Here is a 17,086-nt window from a genome sequence, read left to right on the forward strand (position 1 = left end):
TTTATTGCAATTATCATTGAAAGAGGGAAAAAGAACATTGTCGACGAAACTTTGCTGAACTAAATGGTATGGGACTCCCTTTCCGGAGGTGCAGTGGGGGACAGTGGTACTATGGTGCCTGGAGCGCGTCTCTGACTGGTGTGTTCAGCGTCCTGTGCTGCCCATACATCAAAAGTGGTCCCAAAGTGGCAACAAATAACGTCACAGGACCCGGAGTGTCATGCTGTCGGAGGTCGTGATCCTGGCGGTTGGCTGAAGAAATGCTGGCAAAAAGCATGAGCGAACGCGAGTGTCGCTGTTGTCGCGGTGTCCCAACTTCTGGCTGCTGGCGCTTCCATGGATTGCCACCCTGGAGTGCGACCTGCAGAACAGGCGTCTTCCACATACGCCAGAGCTATTGGGACGCCACCAGGATCGCGACTGGCGGCAGCATGACACTTCTATGATGTCACTAGGCGGAAATGGAGGGACCAGTTTTTTTGGGCGGGGTAAACACTCCAGTCGGAGACGCGTTCCAGGCACCAAAGCGGAACTTCGGTTGTCGGCTGGACGCCTCCAAGCGGCGTGTTCGAGGGGGGCCAAGTGGGTTTATAGTTTTGTAATGAGCAGCCGCAGGCTGTCGCCGCGGAGCGGTGTGAATGCGGGCAAGAGGACACATGATATCCGAAAAGGGTGACCCAAATGGCATGAGCTCTCCGTGCTGTCGTGCATATAGCAACTTCTGGTGGAGCTGCACTACATAGTGCATATCGCATTGCTCTTGAAGCGTTAGCTGCGTTCGATTGACCTACACCTCCTGCACCGCTGCAGAAAAGTGTAGGGCAGTCTACTTCCGGCATGTGTATTCCGTCTACTTCCGGCATCTGTATTCAGATGTGGCCGGAAGTACACCGCCCTACACTTTTCTGCACCTGTGCAGGAGGTGTAAGTAAATCGAACGCAGCTAATGTTTTTGAGCGTGTGGGCTGGTCTTTCATATGTATGATTCTTGTGTGCATTCATTATGTGCAAATAACCCTGATTTTTGTTTTAGATGGAGCAGGCGGGGGCGTACAAGATGTACCTCCAATCTGACACTGGTAGTGTCCCCAGGCGTTCAGCACATCGCTACAAACAGCAGCATCTGGTGCTGAATGACTCGGCCAGGTAATTATTTTCTATCTGTACATATATGCAAAGACATGGTGTCACAGCCACAGGGAAAAATGTATGGAAAATTGTAGGCAATTGTTGGGCAGTTATGTGAAACATATTGCCACAACTGCCAGTCAGGTGTCCTTATAGACACATCCCGAAATTACTCCCTCTTCAAGCAGAGTTGGAAATGCTGCACAGCTGTGTCTGCAAAAGACGCTAAAAATGGAAAGCCGATCGCTTAAATATAGTTCACTTTTTCTTGTTCAAAATTGTACAAAAGAAGGCAACTCAATGATACATTAGCCTTGCCGCACCTCTTTGGTAGCTGCCCATCCCTGCGGCGGAGCTTGTACTTCCCCACATGAGGGTGTAGGCAGCATTATACAATAGCTTTGCCACCTTGATGGTGTCTTTCGCACACATTACTGTGCAGGGTTTCTAGATTTGCTTAAAGAGGGTGTAATTTTGGGATAGGGTCATTTCTAAGCATCAGGATTGAAAGCTGAGCTAGTTGGTACCGGTTCATGATAAAGTAAAAAGTGCACAAGAAAAAAACTGAGCAAAAAAGAGGACACATACTGGGCAACTTTCCCAGCAATTTCGGTGTTGCTGGCGAGTTCCCTAGCTTTCCCTGGTGCAACACGAATTCCTCAGATTGCGTCTGGCTTGAAATGGACGAGCGACTCGGAGAACTTGGAGAAGTTTGAAGCGAGAGCAGCCAATCAGGGATGCAGTATTTTTGCGTGAAAGTCCATACCGGTGGTGATGACAAGTAAAGACTTCGTTAGTGTTTGGAGTCAACCGTTTTTGAGAATAAACCATTTCAGAAAGATGAGCTACTATTCTCAATGGCATTAAAGGTATAGAAACGTGTTTATAGGGTGCAACTGTGTGTTTGACTAGTGAACGAAAAGTAAAATTTAGTGATGATGATTGCAAATCATTGCAATTGGTTGCTGCGTGTGAGTGTGGGCGGCCCGTGTTGCTGGTGTTGCAACGTCGAGTTGCTGGGAGAAATTGCCCCGTCTGAAGCAAGCTTAAGTTTTAATCATTGCATTTTCCTTCAGTCCTGCTCTCATTATCCTTTGCCATACCATGCTAAAAACGCTAGTTCTCGTCTGATCACCGAAGCCAAGCAGCATCGGGCACAATCAGTACTTGGGAGGAAGATCACTTTTTGGCCTTGCTCCCCCTTTAGTGAAGGGTCTAGTTTGAGCCGTTTCCATGGCTCCATGGCTACAACCACATGGCTTTTGTCAACCAATCAGCTGTTGCGAGGTTACGACGCGACTTCACTGAAAACCAAATGTAGAGCCAAAAAATGTTTCACATTAAAAAATGGGGCCCGTAGCATTTTATTGAGAAACATTTAATTGGAACATCAGCTTTTCTCTGACACACGTTTAGCTCTTTCCTGATCATGGGAAAAGTAGCAATAATTAAAGGATCCGTGCAAAAGCTTTTATTTAGCTAAGTTGTGTATGGAGCAATATGACACATGAAAACGTGGCCAATTAGATTTTTTTTAAAAAGACAGGTTAATATAATGTTTAAAAAAAAGATTTGCAAATTTTGAAAGCACAGTTTTATGTTCAGAAGGCATATAAACGCCGAAATTTCTACAGCTATGTCAAATTAAACAACAAATAAGAAAAATTCAGACTATAGAAAATGTGAAGAAAAATTCAGACTATAGAAAATGTGCCCCACACCCACGACTGTTACGTCTGAAAGGTAGTGTACTCTATGCACTCTAACTGACATTGTCTATTTTCGGTTCGTCGGACAGTTAGCTTCTGTAAATCGTGTGCTTTTCAACGAAGGAATGCTTACATTGGTGGAACACAGGTAGTACGCCTCAACCTCACATTTCTAGCAGAATGCTTTCCTTGTGTTCTACCTTGGTTTGTCATGGCCTCGATTACAGTTTCCTCATATTTGGATTTTTTGTGCACCTTGTTGGGAACGTAAAGCGTCCACGCCGTCTCGGACAGCCTTAGAAATTATAGGGATGCTTACCAACAACCATCAGTTAGCAACACTTATAACATTATTCAAAGTATCCCCAAAGGTCTTGGCCTAAAACATATGCCATAATACAGTTGAATACTGTAAATAATGCCATCTTTGTTACGAAGACTGATGCAAGCAGTTGGCCATGTTAGACAAGTGACGGCACCTTTCCTATTACTATCTTCGACAGCCTACCAGCTTGTGATAAAGCTTAAGTGTACGTTGAAACCGAAACTTGAGTTCTTCGGCCATCCACAAGATTGTGTAACATAATTAATTCTCCGCACTAAGTTTAATTTCTTGACGGCGCTCGGCAGCCATCGATCACCAGAAGTCGATAGCCTATGGCGCGGTCAATATAGGGTTAAGCGGCCCACATTTTATCGACACTTGTTTTTTCAACCTCAGTGTCGGGAAGTATACCTGCCTCGTTTTGGGAAGTACCTACGGGCTGGCAGGTACACTTGCGCAGATATACTCACTGCCTCCAAAGACGACAAATGCATCAGTGCCACTTAGCACACCTCGTGGTGACTCCCTGAAGCTTAGGAGAAACAAAGTCGGTATTGTTTTCCCAGGAAGTGTCATGCCATACAGAGCTGAGAGCGACAAGCCGCTTAAGGGGCAGTGCAACAGCCCTCTAAGCCACCACCGAACGCTTTCTGAGCCTGTTTGGGTGCACTGGTGGAGTCCTTGTCCGCACATCTTGTGCAGTTGTGTGCCTCACCAGTTAATTATTTGTTCATTAGAAACGTGTGAGGGCTTATGAATAAATGATGCTCACTCGGCCCCTGTGCTCAGCTCCCTGCGGCATGAGAAAAACCTCTTATGCGACCTTGTAAGGCTATGTGTTAACATAAGGCTAGGGTACTAGCAATTGTACAAGCTTGTGTAGCCCATACCACACAACTGTACAGGCTTGCCCCCCAGGATCGTCTATAGTCTGTTTCAACTCAAGAAGGTAGGATGAGGGTAAGGATAGCCAGAGAGGAGAAAGCAGATGGAGCGCTGGAGAAGAGAGGGTGAAACCTTTCTCTCTTTAGCCTTCTGTCTGCTTCCCGCTCCCCTACTTTCCTTTTCCTTACCCTTCCTTCTTTAGTTGCAACGGACTATAGCGCCACGTGCCAAGTGACAGATTTCCGTGAAGAGGGAGAAAAGAAAGAGGGGGCCAGGCGGCCTAAGTGCGAGTTACAAATCAGCTTGTCACAAAACCATTCGGTATACATGTCATTATTAGAAAGTGAGGGCCAACCATGACGGCTGTAGTTTCTTGTCAACACTCGGAAGCAGAGAGAGGGATCCAGATTACCATCAGTCAGACAACATTTTCACATTACTTGAACTTCATTTTGCTGCTAACCTACCCCTTCCCTCCTCTTTCCCCATACCCGCAGAGCATTTTATGGTTGCACCTACTCTCTGAGACGAGATAGTTGCCTTGTAGGTTTGTTCTAGCTTCAACTGCTCTTGGGTATATTATCGAGACCGGTTATAACAAAGTCAATAATAACAAAAGAGTGGCTACAGCGAAGTGATCACGATTTCCCATTCCCGTTTGCACTTTTTCAATGCATTTTTGTCTGTTTTTAGCGAAGGAAGTTGAGCGGCTCCCGTGGATATAGCAAAAAGAAATTTTGTGATAATTTAAAAAAATAATAAAATTCTGAGTTTACTAAGTCTCGGACCGCTGCACTTTACTGCCACGGTGAAGAAGCCACCCAGAATAGGCTGCTGAAGATGCTGGAAAGGCCACCGGCGGCAGTCATTGCAACGTCGTCTGCTCCCCGCTCTTTGCTTGGGAAGCTGCTTAACTGCATCGCACGCAGAGAAGCCGTCGTGACATGCCGATAGAGGCGCAGCGCTAGCGACAACGTACCGGCAGAGATGACGGAGAGAGCCTAGATTTAAGAGAGGGAGCAGTAAGTACGCCTGCATTTGATTGTCATGTGGCAGCAGAGGCGGACACGTTTGCAGAAGGTGAACGCTTTTGAGTTTTGACTGCTTGTATGCTGCAGCTCTTTTTGCAAATGGGCCCCACAAACCACGTGACCTCGATCGAGCAGTTGCCTCATCTCTTAAATCTAGGCTCTCTATACTGACAACAGACAAGCTTGAGTGCGAACTCGGCGCCGTGTGCGCTTCTTTGTTTGCTTCGTGATCCGTGTCTGCGTCTAGTCGGTGAGGTTGCTCTTGCGTGAAACTCTACTTCGCTCAAGTACCGATTTTGTGAACCATGGCGACTCAACGATGGAGAGTCACGGCACTGCCGGCACCTTGACGGTAAAAACGAAGGCAACCTCTGTGAATCAAAAGCGTGCCATCCTCGACGGAGTGCACATAAACAAAAAAATTCTGTCCACCGCCGGCGTCCTCCGAGGTGGCCGTCGCAGCGGTCAACACCGTTCGTACGTAGCAGGATCTTTTTTCAATCGTAGCTTCTCGTAGTTGGCGAAAAGCAGCTCCTATCTAGCAGAGGATGCATGCAGGGAAGCCTCGACCGCTTTCTGCAGGCTCGATAAACATGTGCCAGTGACAGCCCGTGTTCCCTTTTTTTTTTTTTCATGTTATTTGTATGAGTTCAGATATAACGAAGAAGCCGATATAGTGAAGCGAGTTCTGATTCCTGTTGACTTAGTTATAACCGGTCTTGACAGTATATTTTTTATTACTTCATTTTGCATTTTATGACTTCCAAATGGCACAATCATGTAACCTAAGCATGATTGTTTCATCGTAAAATTTTTTTCCTACAAGCTGAATTATAATATTGGGATTGAAGCAAGGAAACAAAGTGGTCGTAGCCTCCACTTGCTGCTGATGCATTTGGTATATTTAACTTTTTGTGGCAGTTTTCTTATCACATAGTTACCATCCGACATATACCAACATACTCTTCTACATTGTGCCTCAGTGGTAGTGTTTTGGGCACCTTCAATTTATGTTAAGTAAAAAAAATTGGGAAGGCTAGGCATTACCTTTCTGTTTTGACAAGACTATTAGAAACTTGCATTCTAGTCAAAATGCCACAGAGTTTAGTAGACTAGGGGTGCACCATAAGAACTATGAGGTGACAAAACTACCTCCTACAAAAGTGTATCCTGTATCCCTGTTTTTTTAGGAAAATGTGAGGAAAGGCCACAAAAATGAAGTGGTAATTGTCAGACTAGGACCCCCTCTGTCCAAAGCTCTTCACTTAATTCACTTAATTCATGCAGACCTACTGGTTGTAGTGAAAAATATTTTGGATATTTTATCATGAGCATACGAACACCAGTAGCTGATTTGGAACACTCTATGTTCTGAGCATCTTCACATTCAAACCCTGGTTGCAAAACAGATTAACTGCAGGCCTTCAAAGACTTGTGAGCTTGTGGGTGGATATAAATCGGCAAAATTTAAACAGCAGATGCAAGGTGACATGGCATTGCCCACTCTATCTCATGGCCATTACTGACTCACTAGCACTTGCTCTGTGCCACCCATGCTGTGCGAGCCTCCGTTTGCCATACCACCCATATTTTTATTGTTTAATGAGCCTTGTTCATATCGCTTTGACCACTTCACTTCACTTCACGGCTCATTTTGATGTCAGCTATAGCACATCATGATGGTTTGCTGAAATAGGATGCCATACTTCTGTCAACAACCTGTCGCACCTGCGCGACTGCGCTATGGGTGCTTCAGTTTGTGTAAACATGAGTAGGTGCCTTTACAATGCCCTAAAAGTGCTTGCAGCTCTCGTTTACGTTGGCCACTATGCAAGTTACTGATAGCTTCACCATTGATAGTGAAAATGGTCAATTTATTTACAGGTCAGCTAATGCCGAGATGCTTGCTGAAGCCCCTGAACCAACAGCAAGTCCTGAGCCTGCCCTGTTGCCAGCCTCCACGAGCCTTGCAGGATGGCAAGGAGATGATTTGGGAGGCACTGCAAATCCTGCATTAAAAGCTGGTCCTGTCACCTTTGAGCAGAACACTCCTACGAGACAACCTCCACAACCTGCTGTTTCAGGTCCAACGTGCGGGGATTCACCCCAACAAGACCCAATGGTATGTTTCTTTTTTGCTATTTAGTCTGTAACATAAAGTGTGTTGTATGTATGAACTGTTACTCCACATCACAAAACTAGTAAGATGTTCATTTTTTTTATTTCCTTTATCCTGGGTACTGTTATGTCTCCTAAACAATATACCTATGCTAGCACCCACCAGAAGCCCGTTCCACTGCAGTGATAGTCGATGCGTGAAGGCTGGTTCGGAGCGTTTTAAGGCATTGATTTTGTTAAAGTGAGATGAAAATGAACGCAATACTTCCACTATGCAAGCAGAGCCCTATGCACGCCTTTTCGCCCTCAATTTGCAAAGAAGTGAAAGCGGTAGCTGTGTCATGTTCATGCAACGTGGGCCAAATGTTGCCGTCGTGTACCTGAGGACGCAGCCGAGAAGAGATTAGGAAAAAAGGGCTTAGTTATTGGCATTGCGAATGCCATCTACAACTGCCACAAGTGCCCAGTAAAAGGTGAAGTTAGGACTGTTATGCTCTGCTTGTACAGCCAGACAATTGCATTAGCTTTCTTTTCATTCTAAATTGAACAATCTTTTAAAACACTGGAGAACAAGTTTCAAAAAGCAACAAAACCTCGGCCGGCTTATCCTCACGCTAATTCTCAGATCTCTCTCTTCATCTTTTCCTTCTGCGTGTTCGGTCGTGCCCGCATTGACGAGAGAAAAGACAGCTTTACCCATCTCTAGTGCGACGACAAAGACGATGACGTCAACAACAACAAGCACTAACACCGAAGTCCCTACAAAGTTTCACCTGTAAGGCCACCGCTTTAAAAGCACGAACTGCTTTGCAAAAGAGAACATGGCGCCACTAAAGCTGAATATAGGACAACTTTCTCAATGACTTGAGGTTTTTGACGTGTTTACTCATGTTGAAAAGACAATATTTATCAAATAGGGCATTAGATTGGGCACTAAATGGCACATCTTGCCAACCTGTTGCATCATACCCATTGTGCGTCGTGCCTTAGTTCCCGTGGCCGCCACCACACAGCTGCGAATCGCAAAATATTCCCATTCCTTTCTTTGCTATTACGCAACGGAATCGCGATATTTCCAAAGAATGATGCGGTTTCTCCGTTCCTTTCGGTGAGATGAACAATGTAAATATTTAAAACTGCAACTTCTTTCGAATTTAATGTCGTTGCATCGCCCCTTTAATGGCTGGTTTTTAACTTCATTTTTTTTTATTTTCTTTCTATTGTGTTGAAGTTTAGTATACTGTTGTATATCTCAGTGATGATTTCAAATACGCAATTAGTTTTCAGGTAGCCTTACTAGATCCTGAGTTATCAATAAATTTTAATTTTAACAAGGTCCTTCTTACGGGTCGTTAGCGTAAAATTCTTCAGAATATATCAGATTTTTTTGTAGAATTGCATTCACCAAGACATGCTTTGTGCGGTGATGCTATTTTCATTGCTTTATATGTCATACAATAATTTTAATTAATTAGTCTCAAAAACATATACACCAACTCATGTTTACAAACAATCCGGAGCGCCCCTAGCGGACGCCATCGGCGCCGCGCATGCGCGGTGGATGGTGGGCAAGAAGTTCGCCGTCGCCCATAAACAAACCATTGAATTGCGTTGTTGTCGGCGTTGGTGGGAGTCCCCGTGCTCTTTTTCGCGTTGGAATTGTTGATTCTACGTCCTCCTAACAATGTCTGACTACTTGTGCGGCTTCAGCAAAACTATCGAGGCAAAACTTTGCGTGGATAATGTGACGTGCGGCGATTCATTTCACGTGGACGCCGCGGAATGGGCGCTAAAACCTGGCTCCCACGATGAGATTCTGCTCGCTATTTTCAGTCGCGACTTCGCTCGGACTGCAAAAGCGTGGACCGTAGCTGAGATGGTGGACGTCGATACTGAAAACCGCAAGTAGGATCGGGCATTAGAAGTCGGTGATGGCCACTGGTAACAATGATCAACATCTTCTTGTATCTGTTTACACTTAGCCCTATACTTACCCCAACCAACCTTCAAAACTGTTTTGAGGCCTGCACTTAGTTCTTTCACAACGTTTGGTTTACGGGCCGCTGTCGTTTGAACGAGATGACGACAAAAAGCAGCCAAGTTTGAAAGAGCAGACGACAGTTCGAACGCATGCGCAATGGAGTACGGGCAAGAAGCACCGCGTCCCGCGTCAACAAACCATTCGATTGTCACGTTTTCGGCATTTGTGTGAGTCTGCATACTCTTTTTCGGGTTGGAATTGTCGATTCTACGTCGTCATCGCAATGTCTTTTTAACCACTTTAATCGCCTGAGCGAAATTATCGGTTCTCGTTACGCCGCTAAACTTTCCGTAAATAATTTGACGTGCGGCGATTCATTCGCGTGAACGCCGCAGAATGGACGCCAAAACCATGGTGAGATTCTTCTAGCTATTTTCGGACGTGACGTCGCTCGTGCTGCAAAAGTGTAGAAGGTAGCGGCGATGATCGACGTCGATATTGAAAATCGGAAACGGGAACAAACCAAGCGAAACAAGTCGGTGATGGCCACCGGTACCAATGATCAACATCTTGTATCTACTGTTTACATCGAGCCTACTTAAGTCTTTTGAGGCCTGCAATTACTTCTTATTGCAATTACCGGGTCAACGTTTGGTCTATGGGCCGCTTTTGTTTGAACTAGCAGACGACAAAAAGCAGACAAGTTTGAAAAAGCAGACGAAAGTTCGAACGATCAGGCGGCCGTGTGAATTTGAAGACGCACTGAACCCGTGGGTGGTCCGGACAACTTGGCGGTTTTCTCTCGTTTATGTGGAACAAAACAAATACATCTGGCGACCACAAAGTGTTGCCCGCACACGCAATCGTAGTTTGACAGCGTCTGGTTTGCCCTTTTCACGGCTACTATCCACGTTCTCGGACGAACGGAGGGTGCAAGAACACATGAAAACTGATCTTCAAACCTTTCCAGACTCTCTTGGTAAAGCCCCCGTCGCAGCATTTTGACGAGAAGGCAGGTTTTTTGTCTCGTTTCTTCCAAAGGAACACAGGAATGCATGTCTGGCACGGCGACTTCTGCCCACCGCCCCAGACCGGAAGTGCGTTCGGCGCGCCACCACCGCGGCGTGACGTAGGAGAGTTGAGTTGGTGTATAGCCTCCCATTTTGTGCAACTTGATTGCAAATGTTTTTTTACCAATGTAATTTTCATTACATCAGGCTTAAAATAGCATCACTGCACAAAACATGTCTTGGTGAATGCAATTCTTGAAAAATGTCTGATATATTCTGAAGAATTTTACGCTAACAACCCGTAAGGAGGACCTAATTAAAATTACAAATTTATTGATAACTCAGGATCTAGTAAAGTCATCTGAAAACTAATTGCATATTTGAGGTCACCACTGAGAAATACACCATTATATTATATGCCAGCATGATACATGAAAAATAAGGAAGTTAAAGATCAGCATGCCCCCTTGAGAGTGAACTGTAGCTGCGTTCGTTTTACTTGCACCTCCTGCACCGGTCCAGAAAAGTGTGGGGCAGTCCACTTCCGGTATGTGTATTGAGATACAACCTACACTGCCCTACACTTTTCTGCACTGGTGCAGAAGGTGCAAGTAAATCAAACGCAGCTATTGTATACACGAACTCAACTCTCCTACGTCACGCCGCTGTGGTGGCGCGTCGGTCGCACTTCCGGTCTATTGCAGTGGACAGAAGTCGCCGTGCGAGACATGCATTCTTGTGTTCTTTTCGCACAAACCAGACAAAAAAACCTGCGTTCTCATCAAAATGCTGCGACGGGGGCTGTACCAAAAAAGTCTAGAATGGTTTGAAAATGAGTTTTCATGTGTTTCTGCCCGCTCCGTTCGTCCGAGTACGTGGATAGTAGCCGTGAAAAGGGTAAGCCAGACGCTGTCGAACTACGATTGCCTGTGCGGGCCACACTTTGTGGTCGCCAGATGTATTTGTTTTGTTCCAACATGAATGAGAGAAAACCGCCAAGTTGTCCGGGCCACCCGCGGGTTTAGTGCGTCTTTAAATTCACACGGCAGCGTGATCGTTCGAACTTTTGTCTGCTCTTTCGAGCTTGCTTTTTGTCGTCTGCTCGTTCAAACAAAAACGGCCTGTAGACCAAACTTTGACCCGGTGATTGCAATAAGAAGTAATTGCAGGCCTCAAAAAGACTTAAGTAGGCCCGGTGTAAAGAGTAGATACAAGATGTTGATCATTGGTACCAGTGGCCATCACCGACTTGTTACGCTTGGTCTGTTCTCACTTCCGAATTTCAGTATCGACTTCGATCATCGCCGCTACCTTCTACACTTTTGCAGCACGAGCGACGTCGCGACCGAAAATATCTAGAAGAATCTCATCATGGTTTTGGTGCTCATTCTGCGGCGTTCATGCAAATGAATCGCCGCACAACAAATGATTTACACAAAGTTTGGCGGTGTAATGAGCCTTGATAATTTCGCTCAGGCGATTAAAGTGGTAAGACATTGCTATTAGGACGTAGAATAGACAATTCCAACGCGAAACAGAGTATGCAGACTCGCACAGACGCCGACAACGTGACATTCCAATAGTTTGTTGACGCGGGACACGGTGCTTCTTGCCCGCACTCCATTGCGCAAGCGTTCGAACTGTCGTCTACTCTTTCAAGCTTGTCTGCTTTTTGTCGTCAGCTCATTCAAACCACAGCGGCCCGTAAACCAAATGTTGACCCGGTAATTGCAATAACAACTAAGTGCAGGCCTCAAAACACTCTTAAAGGTTGGTTGGGGTAAGTAGGCAAAGTATAAACAGTAGATACAAGAAGATGTTGATCATTGTTACCAGTGGCCATCACCAATTTGTAATGCCCGATTCTACTTGCGGTTTTCAGTATCGACGTCCACCATCTCAGCTACGGTCCAGGCTTTTGCAGCCCGAGCGACGTCGCGACTGAAAATGGCGAGCAGAATCTCATTCTGCGAGTCAGGCTTTAGCGCCCATTCTGCGGCGTCCGCGTGAAATGAATCGCCGCAAGTCACATTATTCACGCAACGTTTTGCCTCGTTAATTTTGCTGAAGCCGCTCAAGTAGTCGGACATTGTTAGGAGGACGTAGAATCAACAATTCTAACGCGAAAAAAAGCACAGGGACTCCCCACCTACGCCGAAAACAACGCAACTCAGCGGTTTGTTTATGGGCAACGGCGGGCTTCTTGCCCACCGTCCACCGTCCATGCGCGGCGCCGGTGGCGTCCTCTAGGGGTGCTCCGGTTTGTTTGTAAACATGAGTTGGTGTATAGAAAGTGCATGCGCTTCGACATCTGTCTTTGCAATTGTGTAGCCTCAGCTAGAGCTCGGGCTACCATGGTGCAACAGGCGTTGCCTCAGAGTGTTTGTTGAGCACAGTCGAAGCTTGAATTCATAGCATTCCTCAACATGACCAATGAAGTCCATTCACGGAGCATCGTGGATGCTTGAAGCAACACTTCTGACATTGCACGAGAGCAAACATAATTTTGTTGCATTAATTAAAAGATATTTTATTGTAGTGAGCTTTTGACTAATAGTGGAACATGGTGAAGACAAAATTTTGAAGTCTAGACCCGCTCAAAACAGAGTAGGTCTTGCTTCAAAACCAAGTAAAACTGAGTGAAAAACTGAATGAACCCTTGTAAAATTTGAATAAATATTGAAGTGATTCGGTGTGTATTTCCTAACAATTGTTTTATCGGTTTGGCGAGAATGGGAGCTAAAAGAATAAAGGGACTGCCCGGAGCTGCTTTAGACACCCTAGGATTGCAGTTTCTTGGTAACTATTGTTAAGCTTTGACTTTTAAGTCGATGCATAACCTAATGCTGAGGAACTTTTAATTTTATATTATTCCATGTTTTCTTATATACATATTTTGGGAGGCTACAGATGAAACAAAATACATCGGTTTTTGAATATTAGAGGCTAATATTTTGTAAAAAATGTAGGTCTGTTTTTTGCATAGTGCAACATGATTGATTTCAGAACACTGTGTAATGCAGAAGGCATTTTGTTCCCCCAGATGCAGCCCTTGTTTCCTGGGGCTCTGGTGACCCACGAGGAGAGCCTCCTTTTGCTCATGGCTCACGTCTTGCGACACCATGGCTCCAAAGAGGCAACGGAGAGCCTCTTGAAACTGCTACAGTACCATCTTCCAGAAGGCAGCCAACTACCTGCGACAAAGTATCTCTTTGAAAAATACTTCACAAAACAAGAGCAGCCCCTCACGACTCACTTCTATTGCCCTACATGTACTAGCTACATTGGAGTCGGAGAAACCGATAAGCTAGATTGTGTGTGTGGTGCCGAGCACTCAGCAAAGGTCCTGTTGCGTGGAGGCTCATACTTTCTGAGCTTAGACTGGAAGGCTGAGCTCTGCAACCTCCTTGCCAACAAAGGCCCCTTGCCTGAGAAGCCCGGCCTGATGTTTGACGTCAGTAACATCACTCAGAGCCCTGCTTATAATCAGCTGCCGCTGGGCCCTGATGATGTCACGCTGACATGGAACACTGACGGGGTGCCAATTTTTAAATCCTCAGCTTATAGTGTATGGCCACTAGAGTTGATGGTAAATGAACTCCCCTTTAAAGAAAGAATGAACAACATTCTCCTGGCAGGTTTGTGGTTTGGGCCAAACAAGCCAAACATGCAGTGCTTCTTGGTGCCATTTGTTCAAGAAATGAATGACCTTAGCACCAATGGATTTAGTTGGGTCGACAGCGATGGTGTTAGCCATTTGACCAAGGCCTATCCCGGTCCGTGCACTGTTGATACTGTGGCAAGGTGTATGTTACACAACCAGACCCAATTTAATGGGGAGTATGGGTGTCCTTGGTGCTTCCACCCAGGCCATGTCATTCCGCAAGGAAGAGGCCATGCTCGTGCGTATGAGGTGAGGAAGGTCAGAAAGAGAACGGATGAGGACTTTGAGAGAGATGCAAAGTCACTGTCACATGGTGTGCTTGGGACCACGGTGTTGTCGCTAATGCTATATTTTAGCATTACCAACAACACCGTGGTCGACTACATGCATGCAGTCTGTCTGGGTGTGGTTAGGGCCACCACGAACCTTTGGTTCAAAGGTGCCCACTCGCGTAAGAGCTTTCACCTGGGAAAAAAGCTGTCGGTGATCGATGCTCGTCTAAAGAATGTAACCCCGCCCTACGAGTTCTCGCGCCTGCCACGTTCACTGTGCCAGCGTAAGTTCTGGAAAGCCACAGAATGGAGGGCGTGGCTTCTGTACTACTCTCCATTTGTTCTAAATGGCCTGCTGCCTGCACAATACTTTCGAAACTGGTGTAGGCTTAGTAGCATAATGCATGCACTCCTGGCTGATGTAGTGGCACTTGATAGACTCGCCACTATTGAAGCTGAGGTTTTACTGTTCGTTAAAGAGTACCAGAACCTGTATGGAATTGCTCAAATGACATACAACATGCACTTGATTTTACATCTGTGTGACAGCGTGCGACAGTGGGGTCCGTTGTGGGGCTTTTCTTCATTTCCATTTGAAAACATGAACGGTATTATAAAAAAGAGTTTCCATGGAACCCAATATGTGCCCCAGCAAATCTGCAGAAAGCTACTGCTTTGTCAGTTCTTGCCTTCCTTAGCGAACTCGCATAGTGGTTTCGTTGGCAAACCAGAAATTTTTCAAGTTTTCGAAAGCCTCACTCGAGGTTACAAGAGACTGTTTAATGTTCAAAATCATGTCGGTGCAGTCACCATTGGTACTGGGTCGCGAAAGCTTGTGTCTGTGGAGGTGGACTGCATCAGGAGCATGGGCATGTCCACATGTACAGTTATGAAGTACAAGAAAGTGCTGATTCAGGGAACAAGGTACATTGCCCACTCCTTGGATAAGTGCAGTCGTATAAACTCTGTTGTTTATCTTGATGATGGCTCATTTGGCATCATTGAATGTGTGCTAGTCATGTGTGGTGTGTGTATGTCAAGCTGCGACTGTGAAAGGACCGTGTATTTTTTCCTGCGGAATGTGAAAGCCAGAGTAGTCAAGTTTAGCCCTACGTTTGCACGCATGCACATGCTGGATACTGAGTTCCATTACCGAATCGTAGACATTCAGTGCGTAAGTCACAAGTGTGTTGCATTTGTTGTGCACGGCCAGATGTATGCTTCACCTCTATACAAGAACATTGATTATTGAACTAATTTAGTGCATTTTTTGTACAGATGCCATGTAGAGTTTGTCACTACAGTCGCCGACCCATTATTCAGACTTTGCAGGGACCGTAAAATTGTATAAATAATAGAGCACGCCGAAAAATCAGGAGGTTGAAAAACTTGCCTTTATTACTTCCAAGTGGGCTTAAAAAAGTCGTAAATAGTGCCTTGCTTCAGGTTACGCCTGCATGCTTTGTTTTAGGTTACGCCTCCGTTTGCGTTTGGCAAGTTTCTGTTAGCTTGAGAATCGCTGCTTTCTTTTCTAGCGTTACAAACGAGTACTTTCTGTGCTTCTTAACGACTCATCGCGGCGGCAGAACAACAGATGGGGCCATGACGTCCAAGCCAGCGTTCTCCGAACGAGAAGAGAGGCGCAAATGCACGAGCGCAAAATGACGACTGGCGACGCGAAAGTGGGGTGGAGGCGCGAAGGGATGGAAGGAAACAAAGCAAAATGATAATGAGGATGATAATGACGTGCAGCTAAATGAAAAAAAAAAAAAGTGCTAGCATAGCATCACGTAGCGATAGGACTCAGGAGTACTCAAGTAGCGCTGCCAAACCAAGTCAATTCATTTGCAGCCAACATAGAAATCAAAATGGCCGCTTCCCGGTGGTGTTTCCCGCTGATCGTTCGGGACGATTTTGTCCGAATAATCAAACTTTCGGACTTCAAGTTGTCCGAAACTTTGGTCGTGAATATGCACTATTTCCATGGGGTAAGTCACGGTTCCTCCCTTAGGTCCAAAATATTGAACAAGTTTGAATTATCGGAGTCCGAAAAAACGGTCGGCGACTGTATACTTATTTTCACGTTAAGATCTAAAAATTGCAATGGAAAAAGCTTGTTTTCTTATGGAGCATTACTAACTTAAATAGGGAATTCAGGTATTTGTACTGTATTTTCACGACTATAGTCATCCGACTACACATGTTTAAACGTTGGTATTTCACATTGTGTGGGAAAATGTACATACAATGAGGAAAACTTAGTGCCTGTCATGCTGGCACTGTGTTTCTCTTGTCGTCAATGCCCTTGTGGATGACTGGCGACAAGCGCGTTGCCTCAAAAAGAACTTGTGGGTCTGGCTTTGGTTGCCCATGCTTTGGTTGTTAAAAAGTTTGAGCACAATAATGACTACCAACGGTCTTTCTTCGACCATGGTTGTGATGCCTCAACGAGCGAACTAACGACTAGGTCTGAATTATCTAGGGGTAAACATCGTTTAGCCGAAATTGGGCCCTGCGTAATACACATTGAGTGCACACTATAAAAGGGAAAAAAAATTTTTAGCTGAAATTGACCCTTGCTGACTATACACCGGGCAAGGACCTTAGTCCAAAAAATACAGTATGCTCATTTAAGATCAGTTTTTTTCTCAAACTACACATTTCATATGTGAAAAGCTTTGTTTTTCTATTAGAAATTTGCTTTTTTTTTTGTTAAGGGAAAATAAGTATAGCTTGCTTTGACTACCTTCATATCAGTGTGTGTCATTCTTTACATCTTGGCTTGCTTTCATTGAGATTTTTTCTCACTGCACTTTATATTTGTTTAGGGAAGTGGTTCCATATATATATTTGGGATCCTGGTTCAGTATAAAATTTATTTTCAGTAACATCTAAAAATCCGCATACAGTTACATTTGTCCTTGTTGTTTAGGTGATGTCTGAACAACATCTTTTACATTATT

The 17,086-nt window shown here is 45.1% G+C and overlaps 1 protein-coding gene across 1 annotated transcript; it reads left to right on the forward strand.

Moving 5' to 3' along the window:
- Positions 1 to 1,057: 1,057 nt before the first annotated feature.
- On the forward strand, positions 1,058 to 13,891 carry LOC120836815. Its single transcript, XM_040205892.2, has 4 exons — positions 1,058 to 1,146; positions 6,963 to 7,200; positions 13,231 to 13,776; positions 13,826 to 13,891. The coding sequence occupies exons 1-4, from the start codon at positions 1,058 to 1,060 to the stop codon at positions 13,889 to 13,891; spliced, it is 939 nt and encodes a 312-aa protein (XP_040061826.2).
- The last annotated feature ends 3,195 nt before the right edge of the window (positions 13,892 to 17,086 follow it).

This window comes from Ixodes scapularis, unplaced genomic scaffold, assembly GCF_016920785.2.
Source record: "Ixodes scapularis isolate PalLabHiFi unplaced genomic scaffold, ASM1692078v2 PGA_scaffold2__306_contigs__length_199485367, whole genome shotgun sequence".
Lineage (NCBI taxonomy): Eukaryota > Metazoa > Arthropoda > Arachnida > Ixodida > Ixodidae > Ixodes > Ixodes scapularis.

What these genes read in the sequence shown, in the direction of transcription:
- LOC120836815 (XM_040205892.2), top strand. Translation starts at nt 1,058, where the DNA reads ATGTACCTCCAATCTGACACTGGTAGTGTCCCCAGGCGTTCAGCACAT. An exon ending in CACCCCAACAAGACCCAATG is followed by an intron (nt 7,201 to 13,230) that starts GTATGTTTCTTT and finishes TTGTTCCCCCAG; the next exon opens with ATGCAGCCCTTGTTTCCTGG. An exon ending in TATGGCCACTAGAGTTGATG is followed by an intron (nt 13,777 to 13,825) that starts GTAAATGAACTC and finishes TTCTCCTGGCAG; the next exon opens with GTTTGTGGTTTGGGCCAAAC.